The following is a 13,006-nucleotide window of genomic DNA, read 5'->3' on the forward strand; positions in this document are numbered from 1 at the left end:
GGACCCTTCACAAAATTCCGGGGCTAAAAAAAAGGATGTTTCACAAAATTTGGAGGATAATAAACGGATCCATCACAAAATTCCAGAAAACGAACCCTTCATGAAAATTACGTCGTAAAAAACGAACTTTTGCGACTGCTGTGCGACAAAATTCTTATCAGTTATGACCCTAGTTGTAATAGAAAGCCATTGATCTTTTTTTTTAAGCATGTATTGTTGGCCCAACACCACCACCCCCTCCCCCATAGATGAGTAATCTTATCTATAGAAGTTGTTGGTTGGATACCGGAAAACATGACCTTGAAAAGGCGATCGGAGAAAGAGCGTGACCTTGAGAGGGCTTTCCTTGTTTCTAGTCTTCTGGTTAGGACATCCCGCTGGTTGACCACGGATTGACCGCGTCCGATATTTTATCGCGCAACCTATGCCATTATACAAACGCTTTAGCCCCGCACTTCTCCTCAAATGGTCTTTGAATCACAACAACAATCATCAACAATTGTAGAATTGGATTTTTTGTGCACGTTTTTTTTCCTGTATTGCGCTTTCATTTTTGAAAATTTAATATGAAGCGTGGTCGACCACCAACAGGTGGAAATTCAAGGAATAGTGATTACTACATTAAAAAAATACGGCCAACTGACGTTAGGGGATGCAGCTCCATAACATCGTTTTTTAAACGAGGATCTGAAAACGTCACCAAAAAGACGTCAGATACAGATAATTCCAATTGTGCTAACCCGGAAAAAATTACTGAAACATTGCTTCCTTCATCGGTTTCGAACCACGCTGTCGAAACCCTGGAAACGGCGCGATACATTACCGATTTATCGGAGGCGCCTAAAGACATTACCGATTTATCAGAAGCGCTGAAAGACATTTCGGATTCTTCGAAAGACATTGCCGATTCGTCGGAAGCGGCGGAAGACAATTCCGTTTCTTCGAAAGACATTACCGATTCGTCGAAAGCGGTGGAAGACATTGCTGATTTATCGGAAGCGCTGAAAGATGCTACGAATTCGTCGGTAGAGCCGGATTTTAAGAAAATTTCATCTACAGAAGCTAGAAAAATGGGTCTAAAAGTACCGAATTTGTTGAACATCGCACGTTTTGAGAAGCTTTACAGTTGGCTATGTTACAGCATTTCTGCATCTGGCTTTCTTTGCAAAATATGTTCTACATTTTTTGATAAGGGACCCTGGATTGACCAAGGGGGTGCAATTTGATGATCACCCAACACGATGTGTCAACAAGCATATATATAGCCAGAAACACAAACAAGCTGTGAGTGCATCAAAAACTAGGAAAATGATAATAAAAATGAAATAAAATAGGAAAATGAGGTTGCTGTTTAATTAGTATTACTTTCACTGCTATTTTGAACGTTTTCACAAAAATAAGGTACATTTTCACAAAAATAAGGTACATTTTCACAAAAATAAGGTACATTTTCACAAAAATAAGGTACATTTTCACAAAAACAGGACCCTGTGCAAAAAGTCTGGACAGACCCCTGTGTAATCTCATGCAGATTTGCTATGGAAGGAAGGTGGGATGGAAAAATAATTTCTCATTTGTATTCATGTGACCTGCAGGAGTAGTATTACTCTGAAAACTATGTGTTGTCTATATACGCTATACAGTGGTAGCTTGTAGCAGGATTGTTTGGTTTAAACCAAGTTTTGGTTTTTTTTCAAAAAATCAAATAAAAGTTGCCTAAATATAATTTTTTTCCTTGAAAAATATCATATTGGTTCATTATTAGCCAAAATGTTTAATTTTTACCACATTTTATATCCTTGGGGTACATTCTGATGGTATATCTTTAAATGACGTAAGATTTTATAAGTGGGTTTTTTTCAAAAAGTCTCATAAAAGTGGTCGGAATATATATATATTTTTCATATGAAGTATCTTAGTTATTTAAAGTTATATATAAAAGTCAAAATTTCTCATTCTTACAACATTTTCTAACCTTTGGCTACGTTCTGATGCTCTATCTTTAGCAAATTCATGAATAAGGATTGCATCATACATCTAAATGTAGTGGTTTATTATCTCGGGTTTTTTCCTTCACACCTTCACAAAGAAGCAGCTACAGTAGTGACACCATCATGCTAGGGGCAGGTGGTCCCATAATCCAATGAAGACACCAGCTGTCCTTAAAGGACAAAGACTAGTGTACTAGTAGTACATTACCTCACATGCATTTTCATTTTCTTTCCCATAAGAAGTAGCACATCTCCTACTGTATATCTCCCAGTCTTAATATTCAATAGTTGTTTTGTTTTTTTTATACTTTCTCACTGTTAAACCCAGTTAATCAAGGTTCTACTGTATAGTAGTAACAGATTTATGAAAAATAATCAGCTATATACAGGGTGATTATATTTATAAGTTTTGATTCTCCAAAACTATACAATAAGTACTGATCAGAATGACTTGAAAATTTGCATGGATACTCCTGAAGCAATGGAAGTTTCTTTCGCAAAAGAAAAAAATTCAAAATGTGCAAGTAGATGATGCTGTACTTAGCCAGCAGTATAATCTATTTTGTGCAACCACATCATTTCGGTACTTCCACAGCATCAGTGTGTGGATAGCACTTCTATCAAGATGCACATTGCAATACCAGCAAAGCAGCTGCTGAAGACCCATTTTGACAAGTTCCTCAGGAATATGAACGGGGGGGGGGGGGGCGTTTGGTTTAATAAAGCTGAATTGCAAGCACATCCATATGACCATGGCATACTTCGATTCTGTTGTTGAACAAGAATTTTTGTGCTTTCAACCTCATAGCCAGAACATGTGGTGGACAACATATTTAACATTTCTTAAGTAAGTTGTAGTTATTTGTTCAATTACTTCATTTTGTAATGTTTCCATGAATTATGAAATCGTGAAATGCTATAATTAAGGTATCATTCTGCCATGACTGGCTATTGTTTCCATTCTGCGAGCAAATTTCCCACATGTTGGATGATGTCATTAATTTTACATTTTTAAGTATTTTTTCCTTTTTATCAAATAAAATTGAATTTTTTCAGGAATATTTGTGACAATTTTCAAGTCATTCTGACAATCGTTCTTTTTTTACAGTGTTTTGAAATCAGAACCTTAGTTATAATCACCCTGTATATCATAAATCATTGCTAATTAATCTGCATTATTTATGCTTCATTAAATACATTATATTCACCTAATTTTTATTACTTTTTGCAAAATAGCTTCCTAATTAAGTATACTGAAAGTAACTGGAGAAAAGCCTTTATATATTATATGATTAATAATAACATTAAAAGAATTTTCAAACACACAGTAATCCATTGAGTTAAGCAAAAAATAATTAAATTGCAAAAGTTGGTTTTTGTTAAAATGTAATAAATATTTATTGATAGCATGGGAATAGTGTTAATTACATTAATAAACATTTTATTTTAGTTAATTATTAGAAGTTTGAATGATTTTTCAGAAATTTCATTGTTTTTAATGTTAATACTATATAAAACAAAAAACCGGTTTAAACCAAAAAAACCTGGTTTAAACAAAAAAAAAACCGGTTTTTTGGTTTTTAAAAAAAAAACCTGTTTTTTTACCAACCCTGGGTTGTAGTTTGATGCTTGAATTTATTCAGACTGTACACTGTGTATGCATGGAATTGCTGAATAGACTTGTATGGGAACTATCATCCTTCCTGCAATTGTATAATTTCGCTATTCAACCATAGTTGTGTGACAGATTTGTGCCAAATTGTAAAGCATTACATTATGAGGTATCACTATAATATTTTTGATATTTGCGGTCCTCTGAATTGAGAGGAATTCATTTTTTCTTGTTCAGTCACAGTTATCAATTTAACTTGTTTGACACAAAATTTTAATTTCTCATGATCAGTCTAGCTTGATACAGTAAAATAACATTAAATCTTGTTTGTGTTGGTAAACAAATGATATGATTTTTAATATTGAAATATGTATGAATTTTTTATTAACAGGAAGTATGGAGGAGAAAACAGAAAAGACTAACACTGATGATTCCAAGATGGAGATAGAAAAGGTAAATAATAAACATCATGGAAAAAAAGTGTAATTTTAAAAGCATAAAAATACTATGAAATCCCCATATAAGAGGTATTTTGCTGAAAAAGAAAAATATATAATTGTAGAGATGTTATAGTGTTTTATGAAAACAGCATTGTCATCCACCATCATGTTATTGATATCTTTTCCGAATTGGTTTCGTTAGTATTACAAAAAAAAAAAAAAGTGCTAGCATGTATTGGCCATTCAAAATTATTTAAATAGTTACAATTTTTCTTATAACGTTTGTGTAAAACCAACATGGTTTAAACCAAGCAATCCTGGTAAACACTGTGACGTGCATCACAGAACAACGAAGAAGAGGAATTAAGAAGAATGTTAAAGGAAATGAAGAAAAGAATTCAGCGTAGAAAACTCTATTATGGGAGTTTCATCCCTGAACACTTTCTGCCAGCTGAGGGGGGCCATTCAAGTATTACATCCACATCAGGGGGGGGGGGGGCGTTCAGATTTGCTGACTTTTGATTACAAAAGGGGGGGGGCTGTTCAAATGATTACATAATTAAACACCCTTTATGAAAATATTAAATATTATGAATGACATATTTAATTTGTGTATTAATTTATTTACTATTCCCCTGAAAAACTTGACTACGCATGGTGTGGGCCCACCGTGCACCAGTCAAGACCAGACACATTCACGATCATTCCATGAAATTGTATCAATGGCTATATAGCAAGGCATTACCCAAAATTCTCAAATAATTGTTTTTCAAGCAACCATCTTGACATTGACTGATTAACATCACTGGAATTTACCATGGTAAAGATCAGAATTGACAGAGCTCAACGCTCTGTAATCAGCAACAACTAGCAATGACAATTTTTACAACTCCATTAATCAATACTCAAACTTGCTTAAAAACTCAAAACACAAGCTGAAAATATATTTTGTTCAGTTTGCTATCATATGAAAATGATCCCTATGCATTCATAGCAAACTTACTACAGAGTGTCAGACAGTGGTGGTGGGACTTGTTATATTCAGGGGTGGGAACTCTGCGCCGCACTGCTCCAAAATTAACATCTTTTGCCATCCTGCTCCAATAGTGTATTCTTATTTTTCTGTGCCAAATAGTGAATTTTACTTCAGAATAACTAGTTTTAAATCGCCAATATTGCCAAACAAGTGCCAGATCGCCAAATAATGAGGGCTAAATCGTCAAACATAGTGTTGATTCTTCCGAAATCATCTCCCATTTTGCAACAATTTCTTTCAGAGTATAAAAAAATTTAAATATTTAGCCCATTTGAACTGCTGCTGTTCCAGACAGCAAATAGTGCCCCCAGTAAGCAAAAATCATTTTCAGTAGACTGGTGTGAAAAATGTTTGACAGCCGCTCTTCTAAATAAGGTGTCAAAAGCCTTCAACACCAAAAACAAAAAACATGCTGACGAAAAGATGTTTGATAACAAAAGACAGTGCAGTTGTTTTATTTTGAAAAGGGGTGAGGGTTAACGGAAATATTCTTGTTAATTTCACCAATGTTGCCAAATAACAAGTGCCACATTGCCAATCTCGTCAAATAATGAGTGCTGAATCACCAAACATCGTGTTGATTCTTCCAATTTATAAATATCTGCTCCCAATCCTGAATTTTGCTGCTCCCAAATGCACTTTGTCGCTTCCCACCCCTGTATAGTTTAGTTTATTCTCGGGGGACAACCCCAATCAGAAGAGTACGCAGGGCCAATCTTTGGGGGGGGGGACACAATAAATTATTAGCCTTCAAGCAGCATTGGAATTAATACAAATTATCAATAATACATGAAGGTATTTTCTCTTGATATCTTAATTTTTTGAATAAAAAATGAATTTTTGATTTTGGGGGGGGGAAGACAAAGCTCACCCCCCCCCCCTGCATATTACTCTGATCACAGTATGTGGTAGATGTGGTCGGGCGGAGCTGAGATAAAATTTTGCTGACAAGGGGGAAGGGATCAAAATGGCTAAAAATCTTATGTAATACTTGAATAGTCCTTGTGGGCTTGTTGCAGAATAATGCAAACCATTCTACTTTGGTGGGGAAAAAAAAATTGACTATTGTGGGATTTATAAAAAATATATCATTGTAGCAGTTTCAAAATAGAGTTTAAAATATTGTTATAGAGAGATTTATCATAGTATAAGATATTGTTATATCGAGAAATTTAGCATTAAAGGTAATTCCAAACAAGATTTAAAAAAAAAAATTTAGAGATTTATATTTATTGACTCTATAGTATAGGAATACTGCTGATAATATTTTCATGCTTTGTATAACTGATTTTCACTGTTTTTCAATTATTACTAATACTCATTGAGATTTTTTACTTGTAAAATTTCCCCCTTACAACATTTTATCCAGATGGTTTTTTGGAAAATGTTATGAGAAGGATAGGAAGAGACTTTATTTATATTCAATGATTTAGATCAGGGTTTCCTAAGAGAGCTATATAGCTGCTCTGGTAATTAACATATTTATTTACCTGACTATATATATAATATAAATTTCATTGTAAGTCAATTCCTCATATTTGATGTAATTTTTTTAAAAAAAAGTATGAAGATTATAAATAAGAGAGAGGCCAAAAAGATAGGCCTATACATATGCATATATTTCTGCTGTATATATATGGTGCTTACAATTATGAATTTTTACATCGTCAGTGTTTGAACACTGCAGTTTGAGGAGTAAGCATACCATGTGTGTCTATCTTCATCTTCCTGTACAATAATATTCACAGCTCTATGAAGAGAAGCTGGAATGTAATTTTTTAATTGTTTGGGCTGTGGTGTTCCCAAGTTTTCACCTACTATGATAACGACTGCAATGATAGTTTTTTTTTTAATTCTACCTCAGGCGGAAAGAAATGATTGTTCACTGTCAATCACTCATTAACACAAAGTTATTCTTGTTTAATTCTAAAAGTTTCATTTTTGTTTATTGTCTAAATATGTCGTATCTTTGGCTGTTGAATTTAGATAATAAAGTAACTGTGGAATTTGATGACTTAACAATTATTCGATATTTTTTAACTTTTTCTTTGCACAATATAATGCAGTTTTACCCTAAAAGAGACTTGTAAATGTGAATAATAAAATTCTAGTTCGATTGGATTATTATGAGATTGGCATTTAGTAATATTAATCTTATTTCAGGATGCAGAGTCTGAAAAGAAGGAAGGTATGTTGAGAATTTTTTTCCCCCTAAGCAATATTTTAAGTTAACAGTGTTTTGTAAACTAAGTTCCAAGAGTTTGGTGACTTTTTTTTTTTAAACATTTCATCGTTCTAGTGCATGGTTAATATAATTATCACATAGGTTCCTTTTTTTTCCCATAGAAAATCCCATCAAAATTTGTTTGCAATGCATAGTAGTTTTAAGTGATGCTTGTCATTAGACCAGAAATTAATCATGTATTGTCAGTGGCAATATTATTTAAATGGAAAACATAGATTAAAGTTTTTGATTTGATTTTAAGATTTGATTAAGAGATTTGATAAGTCAATTTTTATTTTTTTTTAAAATCTCATGGTAGTCGTGGTTCAGTATATGATGCAGCATATTGGATGTGAATTTTGCATAAATAGATAGAAAAAAACAGTGATCTTTTTTGGGGCACAAGATAACCTAACTGAATTAGGAAAGGGATTTTGTGAATTCTTACATCAGGTTACATCAAGCATAAAGAAAAATTTCTAAAAATTCTTACAAAATGAGAAGGAAAAGACATTTTGTAATCTATTAAAATGCTAATTTTCATTGTAGATCAAAATTTCAATTTATTCACTTATTTAGCATCATCTATAATTCTTGTATCTTTCAGAGTTTAAAGGGAGGAGGGGAAGAGAGTCATTGTAATTTTTTTTTTGGTAAAAAAATTTAGTTCTTATCATGGGAAATTAAAAAAATTCTAAACTCAGTTTTAAATGATTATTATTATTACTTTTTGGCACATAGCAGTAAAAAAATAGTTCTAATCATCAGTGCGTATATGAAATACATCTGCATTGCTCAAAAATTTTCGAAATTGTTGTTTGTTTGAATTTTTTTCACAAAAATCTCGAGTGCTACTTCTTTGATAGTTTCATTAATATATAGTGGATATAATACTGAAAATAGACAATGCACTGTCAAATATGCTTAAATTCTATAAATCTGCACATTTTTCTTTTTAGTAATAGCTGAGAAAGGTTCCATCCACTGTCTTGTGTATGTAATATAACAAAAAAAAAACAAAAAAAAAACAATTTACAGTTTCCCCTCCCTTTAAAATATGATCCTGCAACAAATGTTTGAACAGGATTTGATTATGCTTTTGATTAATTAAATTTTGTAATCATGCCATTGAATTTTGACAACAGAGGATACCATGAAAGCTGATGAAAAGGGCGGTAGTGGTCAGCAAAGCAACAAGGGTGATTCAATTGTTCAGGCTGATAATAACGATTCTGAGGCAGCCGATTCAACGGTTAAAAATTCTGATTGTGTTAATTCTGTTGTAAAATCGGTTAGTGATGAGACTGACTCAAAAGCCAGTTTCGATACTGGTATTGATTCCGCTGCAATCGAGGAGAAGGACATCCTTGTGCTGGAGGATAAAGACACTCTTGATAATTCTGGTGGCAGTTATGCAGATGCTTCAGAACTTTCACAGGAGGACTTGGCTGTCAAAGATGATGGTGCAATGGAATCGGGAAATGCTGAGGTATCTGAAGCTGTAGATGTTCCTGTTGTAAACGAGAGCTCCTGTGACAAAGAGAATGCTGTGACGGATGAAGCTGAAAGTTTAGAGATCAAGAAAGAACTTCAGGATGCTGACGATGTTGCAGATATCCTTGAAACAGATGCGAAGGAATCTGATGTTCTGGAAAAAGAGAAGTCGGAAGTGTCGGAAAAAGATGCTGGTGACAAAGTGCATACCACTTCAGGGAGCAAGAGGTTCGTTTTAAATATAGTTTTTCTACATTTGAGTATATTTCTTAAAGAATTTGCAAAAATGTATATATATTTGAAAATTTAAGAATGTTATGTTTTTTTGAAATTTTTTTCTTTTGAAATTAATTACATATGCTATATGCAATTGATATATACATTGTATGTATCAAAATACATGATGCATATTGTTCAGCTATGAAACTGTTTAATTTGTAGAAATGTTCGTAGATCAGTAATATTTAATTACATAACACATCTTTGCCTATTCACAAATAATAGTGCGTTCATCCGTATCAGTTTCGATTTTCTTTTGTATGAAAAAGTTAATTTTGTCAGTCAAAGATTTTGATGTAATAAATAAATTGAAAATATTTTGCAAAAATACTAGACGGTGTACATACATTGAAAGCGAGCTTTGCATTAGCAATACCCTGCATGTGTACTTAGTGTAATCATGTGCAATCTTCATCATGTGTCACTCAACTTGAGGATAAGCATTTCTGAGTATGTTATCGTGCAAGTGTTTTGGACAACAGTAAATTCACCAACTTGTGACTTTCACAGCAGAAAAGTTGTTTTAGTCAGAAGAGCTTGTGAGAGGTACTTGGGAAATGACTGTTGATTGCTCATACTGCTCAAGAGTTTGCTAGGACTGGTTGAAAGATCAGCAGACAGATATTCCTGAACACTGAGAACAGATTCTTCACCACGGAGCAGACAGATTCCTGAACACAGTAGACAGAAACATGAATAGACATTGAACAAACAGAATCACATCTTTATCCACCCACACATGAGAGACTACTACTATTACACTATGCATGCACCCCATAAGCATTCCTCTGGGGAATGTCTAACAAATTGGTGCATGCCGGAAACCATGTTAAAGACTGCAGTGCTTTGTGACACATCTCACAGACTTGTTACTCATCAGTGGCATATAACAGCATGGAAAACTTCTCAGCTCAGTAGTACAGCATTGGTGTACTAAATCTTAATCCGCCAGACCATTATAGAGGAGTTGAGTCAACTGGTTAGCCATGCATCTGTAACAAATTTTCAATTGGACCCATATTTATCTAGAGTATATGTATGAACGAAAGTGCCAATCGTGTACAGATAATGTGAGTTTATATCTTTTACTTGTGCTATTTGGAGTTTAAAAGAACTGTTTGGTGCTGGGGCTTTCCGATGATTAATTTTCATCATTTGGTCATTTTTAAAACTTACGTGTAGAATGTTTCGAAGACCTTCTGCTGACCAATTCCATTCAATTATGTAGCTGGTGTTTCGTCCAACAATGTGGGCTTTCATCATATCAACTCATTGTACAGTTGTCACTCAAGATTGCTGTGCAGAAATCAAAAATTTTTGACTGTGCACTGATGAACTTACCAGACTGATAGTGAATGTATGAACTGTCAACTTGGCCACAAGAAAATTGCCTTCAGCTCCTAAATATTTAGACAATTATGGATTCCATTTTGCAGCATCTGTAAGCCGTGAGATGGTACAGAAAAGTGAATTTGTAAGGTTGTTTATGGGTGTTTTCAATGCGAAGCTCACATGGTGTACACATATATTTGCAAAATATATTTTTTTAAAAAGAATATCTTATTTTTATTGCATATTTTTAAAATATAAAAATTGATTTTTTTGCATTAACCATTATTTTTTTAACTTTATTAATTTTAATCTTTTATTCTCTAATATTTGAATGTATTTTTAGACCCTAGAAAACATTTCACCCATTTAATGCTCTTATATCATAATCAATACAAATTTGAAACGACGTAAGGCTTTGCACAGTGTAGTAAGACTGAATCTAATGAATTCAACTTTTTTATTAAGTTCAAAAAAATATAACTCAACTTTATAATTGAATAATGTTGAGAATAATACTCTTTTAATATAATTTGTCTAGAGGTTCGGAACATTCAGGTTGGTAAAAAATAAAGATATGACAGACAAGATAAATACTCTTTTGATTTATTAGTGACAAATATGTGCACAAGATATTTCTAAGGAAATTGGCAAAAGCTATTTCATAAAAATGCATTTGCATGGAGAGACTGATATCACTGTGACTAGGGATTGATATTGTTTGAGCATATCTGTGTGCATATACCTTTTTAAAACCCTGAATAAGTAATTTTCTTGAGTTATGATTTTTTTTATTTCATTTGATACTTTTTGAAAGAACAGCAAAAAAATATTTAAAAGGTAATTTTTAGTAAATTTTATTTTGGTGGTTGTCTGTATAATTCTTGAATGGCGGTCACATTCTCACTGATATATTCGTAATTTCCATGAAATTGGGTAACAATGTTTTAAAGGTACAAAAAAAAAATTAAATCCTGCAATGATAGACAAGTTCAATTTGTTATAGTTTTTCTTTTAATATGAAGTGAAACCAAAACAATATCCCATCCCCTTCCTGAATTTAAGTTTTATACGTCTACATAATATTTTGATGACTTGTGCATACTATTGAAATTTGATTTTCTTTCGCACTGCCTTTAATAAAAGATCTTAAAAAATAATTGTGCTTTAATTTTTTTTTATGTTAAGCTCGGAAGTGTCTGGAACCAAAAAGAGCAGTCCAACCAAGAAATCCTCTAGGCTGAGTAAGAAAATGTTTGTTATATTCTGTCAGTTTCCTTTATATTTATACTATGAATTTTGATCAATCTTTTCCTGGTTGTTTATACTATTTTATAACTTTTTTAATTTGTGTCATCTTTTTATACATTTTCTCCTTTTGCTTTGTGATCAATTTCATTATTTTTGCTGATATTTATGCATGCCCTTTAATTCATTTTAATTGAGGAGGAAATCATTGATATAATGCAAATGTAGTAGATTGAAATTGATGATTCTGCCAAAGCAGAAATTGTATCGTTTTTCAGGTTCTTTGGGTATGTGGACCATTTGCCTTATTAATGTTTCTTTTGCTTAGTTTGAGGGTTCAACAAGTAAAGTAGTGATTAAAACTATTACCCCTGGTTGAAAAATAATAATTTTGTATTAACTACTCTTCATGATCTTGGATAGTAACTACTAAAATGCATCATTCAAAATTATGTTGCACATTTTCTGTATAGGCCAAATATGCTAAATAGTTTGCATAATAAAGTAGTTGGGTACATAGGCCTATTCTAGGTTTTGTGATTCTGATGATACCCAATAGCATTTAGTTGTGTTCTGCATTTTTAGGGCATGCAGAGGCATAAACAATATTTACAATGCTCAGCAAAAAGCTAGAAATGAAAGTGTTTCATTTGTCAAAAACGATTACACTTTCATTGAATACTAAAATTTAAATAAATCCTTTTAGAAAAGGAATGGACAGCGCAGTACAACCACCTGGTCCACCTTGAGTTATTTATACCAGACCTTGTAATTTACACATTGTGTTTTTGGCAGTAATCTCAAAAGAGCGTCATTCTTAAAAAATTTACATGTCTTTATAATTTGCTGTGTACATCGTCGAAGAGAGTTGACAGACTGGACTGTGTAAGATTCTAAAAAAAGAATAATATATATATCGTGAGGAGAGACAGAAAAAAGAGAGATCTGTGGTTGCTGATACCCTATTTTGGACAAAAATTGTGTTTCTAACCAAGTCATTTGTCATTTTGCTTTAGCTCGAGTCAATCTTACAGGATACTGAAATAGTGTGCTATGTAAAAAAGAAATTAATTGTGCAATTTTTCATTTTTTTTTTCAGGAATTTTTTTTATCATGCTATGATAATATGTTGTTTAGGGGTGTAACCCCCCCCCCCCCCATCCTACTTTTTCTCATTTTTACGTGGGAGCCTTGTATACATTAGTTTGATATTTTTATTTTTCACCTTAAGGTGGTTCAAGCAAAAAACCCTTTGAAGCTCTTTGGGTCAGCAACTTATCCAACAGAACGAAAGCAGCTGAACTGAAGGCCTTATTCTCAAAGCATGGAAAGGTAATCCATTTTCTCTCAGTT

The 13,006-nt window shown here is 32.8% G+C and overlaps 1 protein-coding gene across 1 annotated transcript in view; it reads left to right on the forward strand.

Annotated features, from left to right (window-relative positions):
- LOC149087954 (uncharacterized) overlaps positions 1 to 13,006 on the forward strand; it is a 48,490-nt gene that overhangs the window by 11,577 nt on the left and 23,907 nt on the right. Inside the window, exons 3-7 of the mRNA XM_089242964.1 lie at positions 3,995 to 4,056; positions 7,243 to 7,267; positions 8,449 to 9,025; positions 11,594 to 11,649; positions 12,885 to 12,985. Coding sequence (XP_089099090.1) covers positions 3,995 to 4,056; positions 7,243 to 7,267; positions 8,449 to 9,025; positions 11,594 to 11,649; positions 12,885 to 12,985 — 821 coding nt within the window. The remainder of the gene's footprint in view (positions 1 to 3,994; positions 4,057 to 7,242; positions 7,268 to 8,448; positions 9,026 to 11,593; positions 11,650 to 12,884; positions 12,986 to 13,006) is intronic.

This window comes from Pholcus phalangioides, unplaced genomic scaffold, assembly GCF_987345545.1.
Source record: "Pholcus phalangioides strain wild (caught in Gottingen) unplaced genomic scaffold, Ppha-v1.0 ptg000003l_1, whole genome shotgun sequence".
Lineage (NCBI taxonomy): Eukaryota > Metazoa > Arthropoda > Arachnida > Araneae > Pholcidae > Pholcus > Pholcus phalangioides.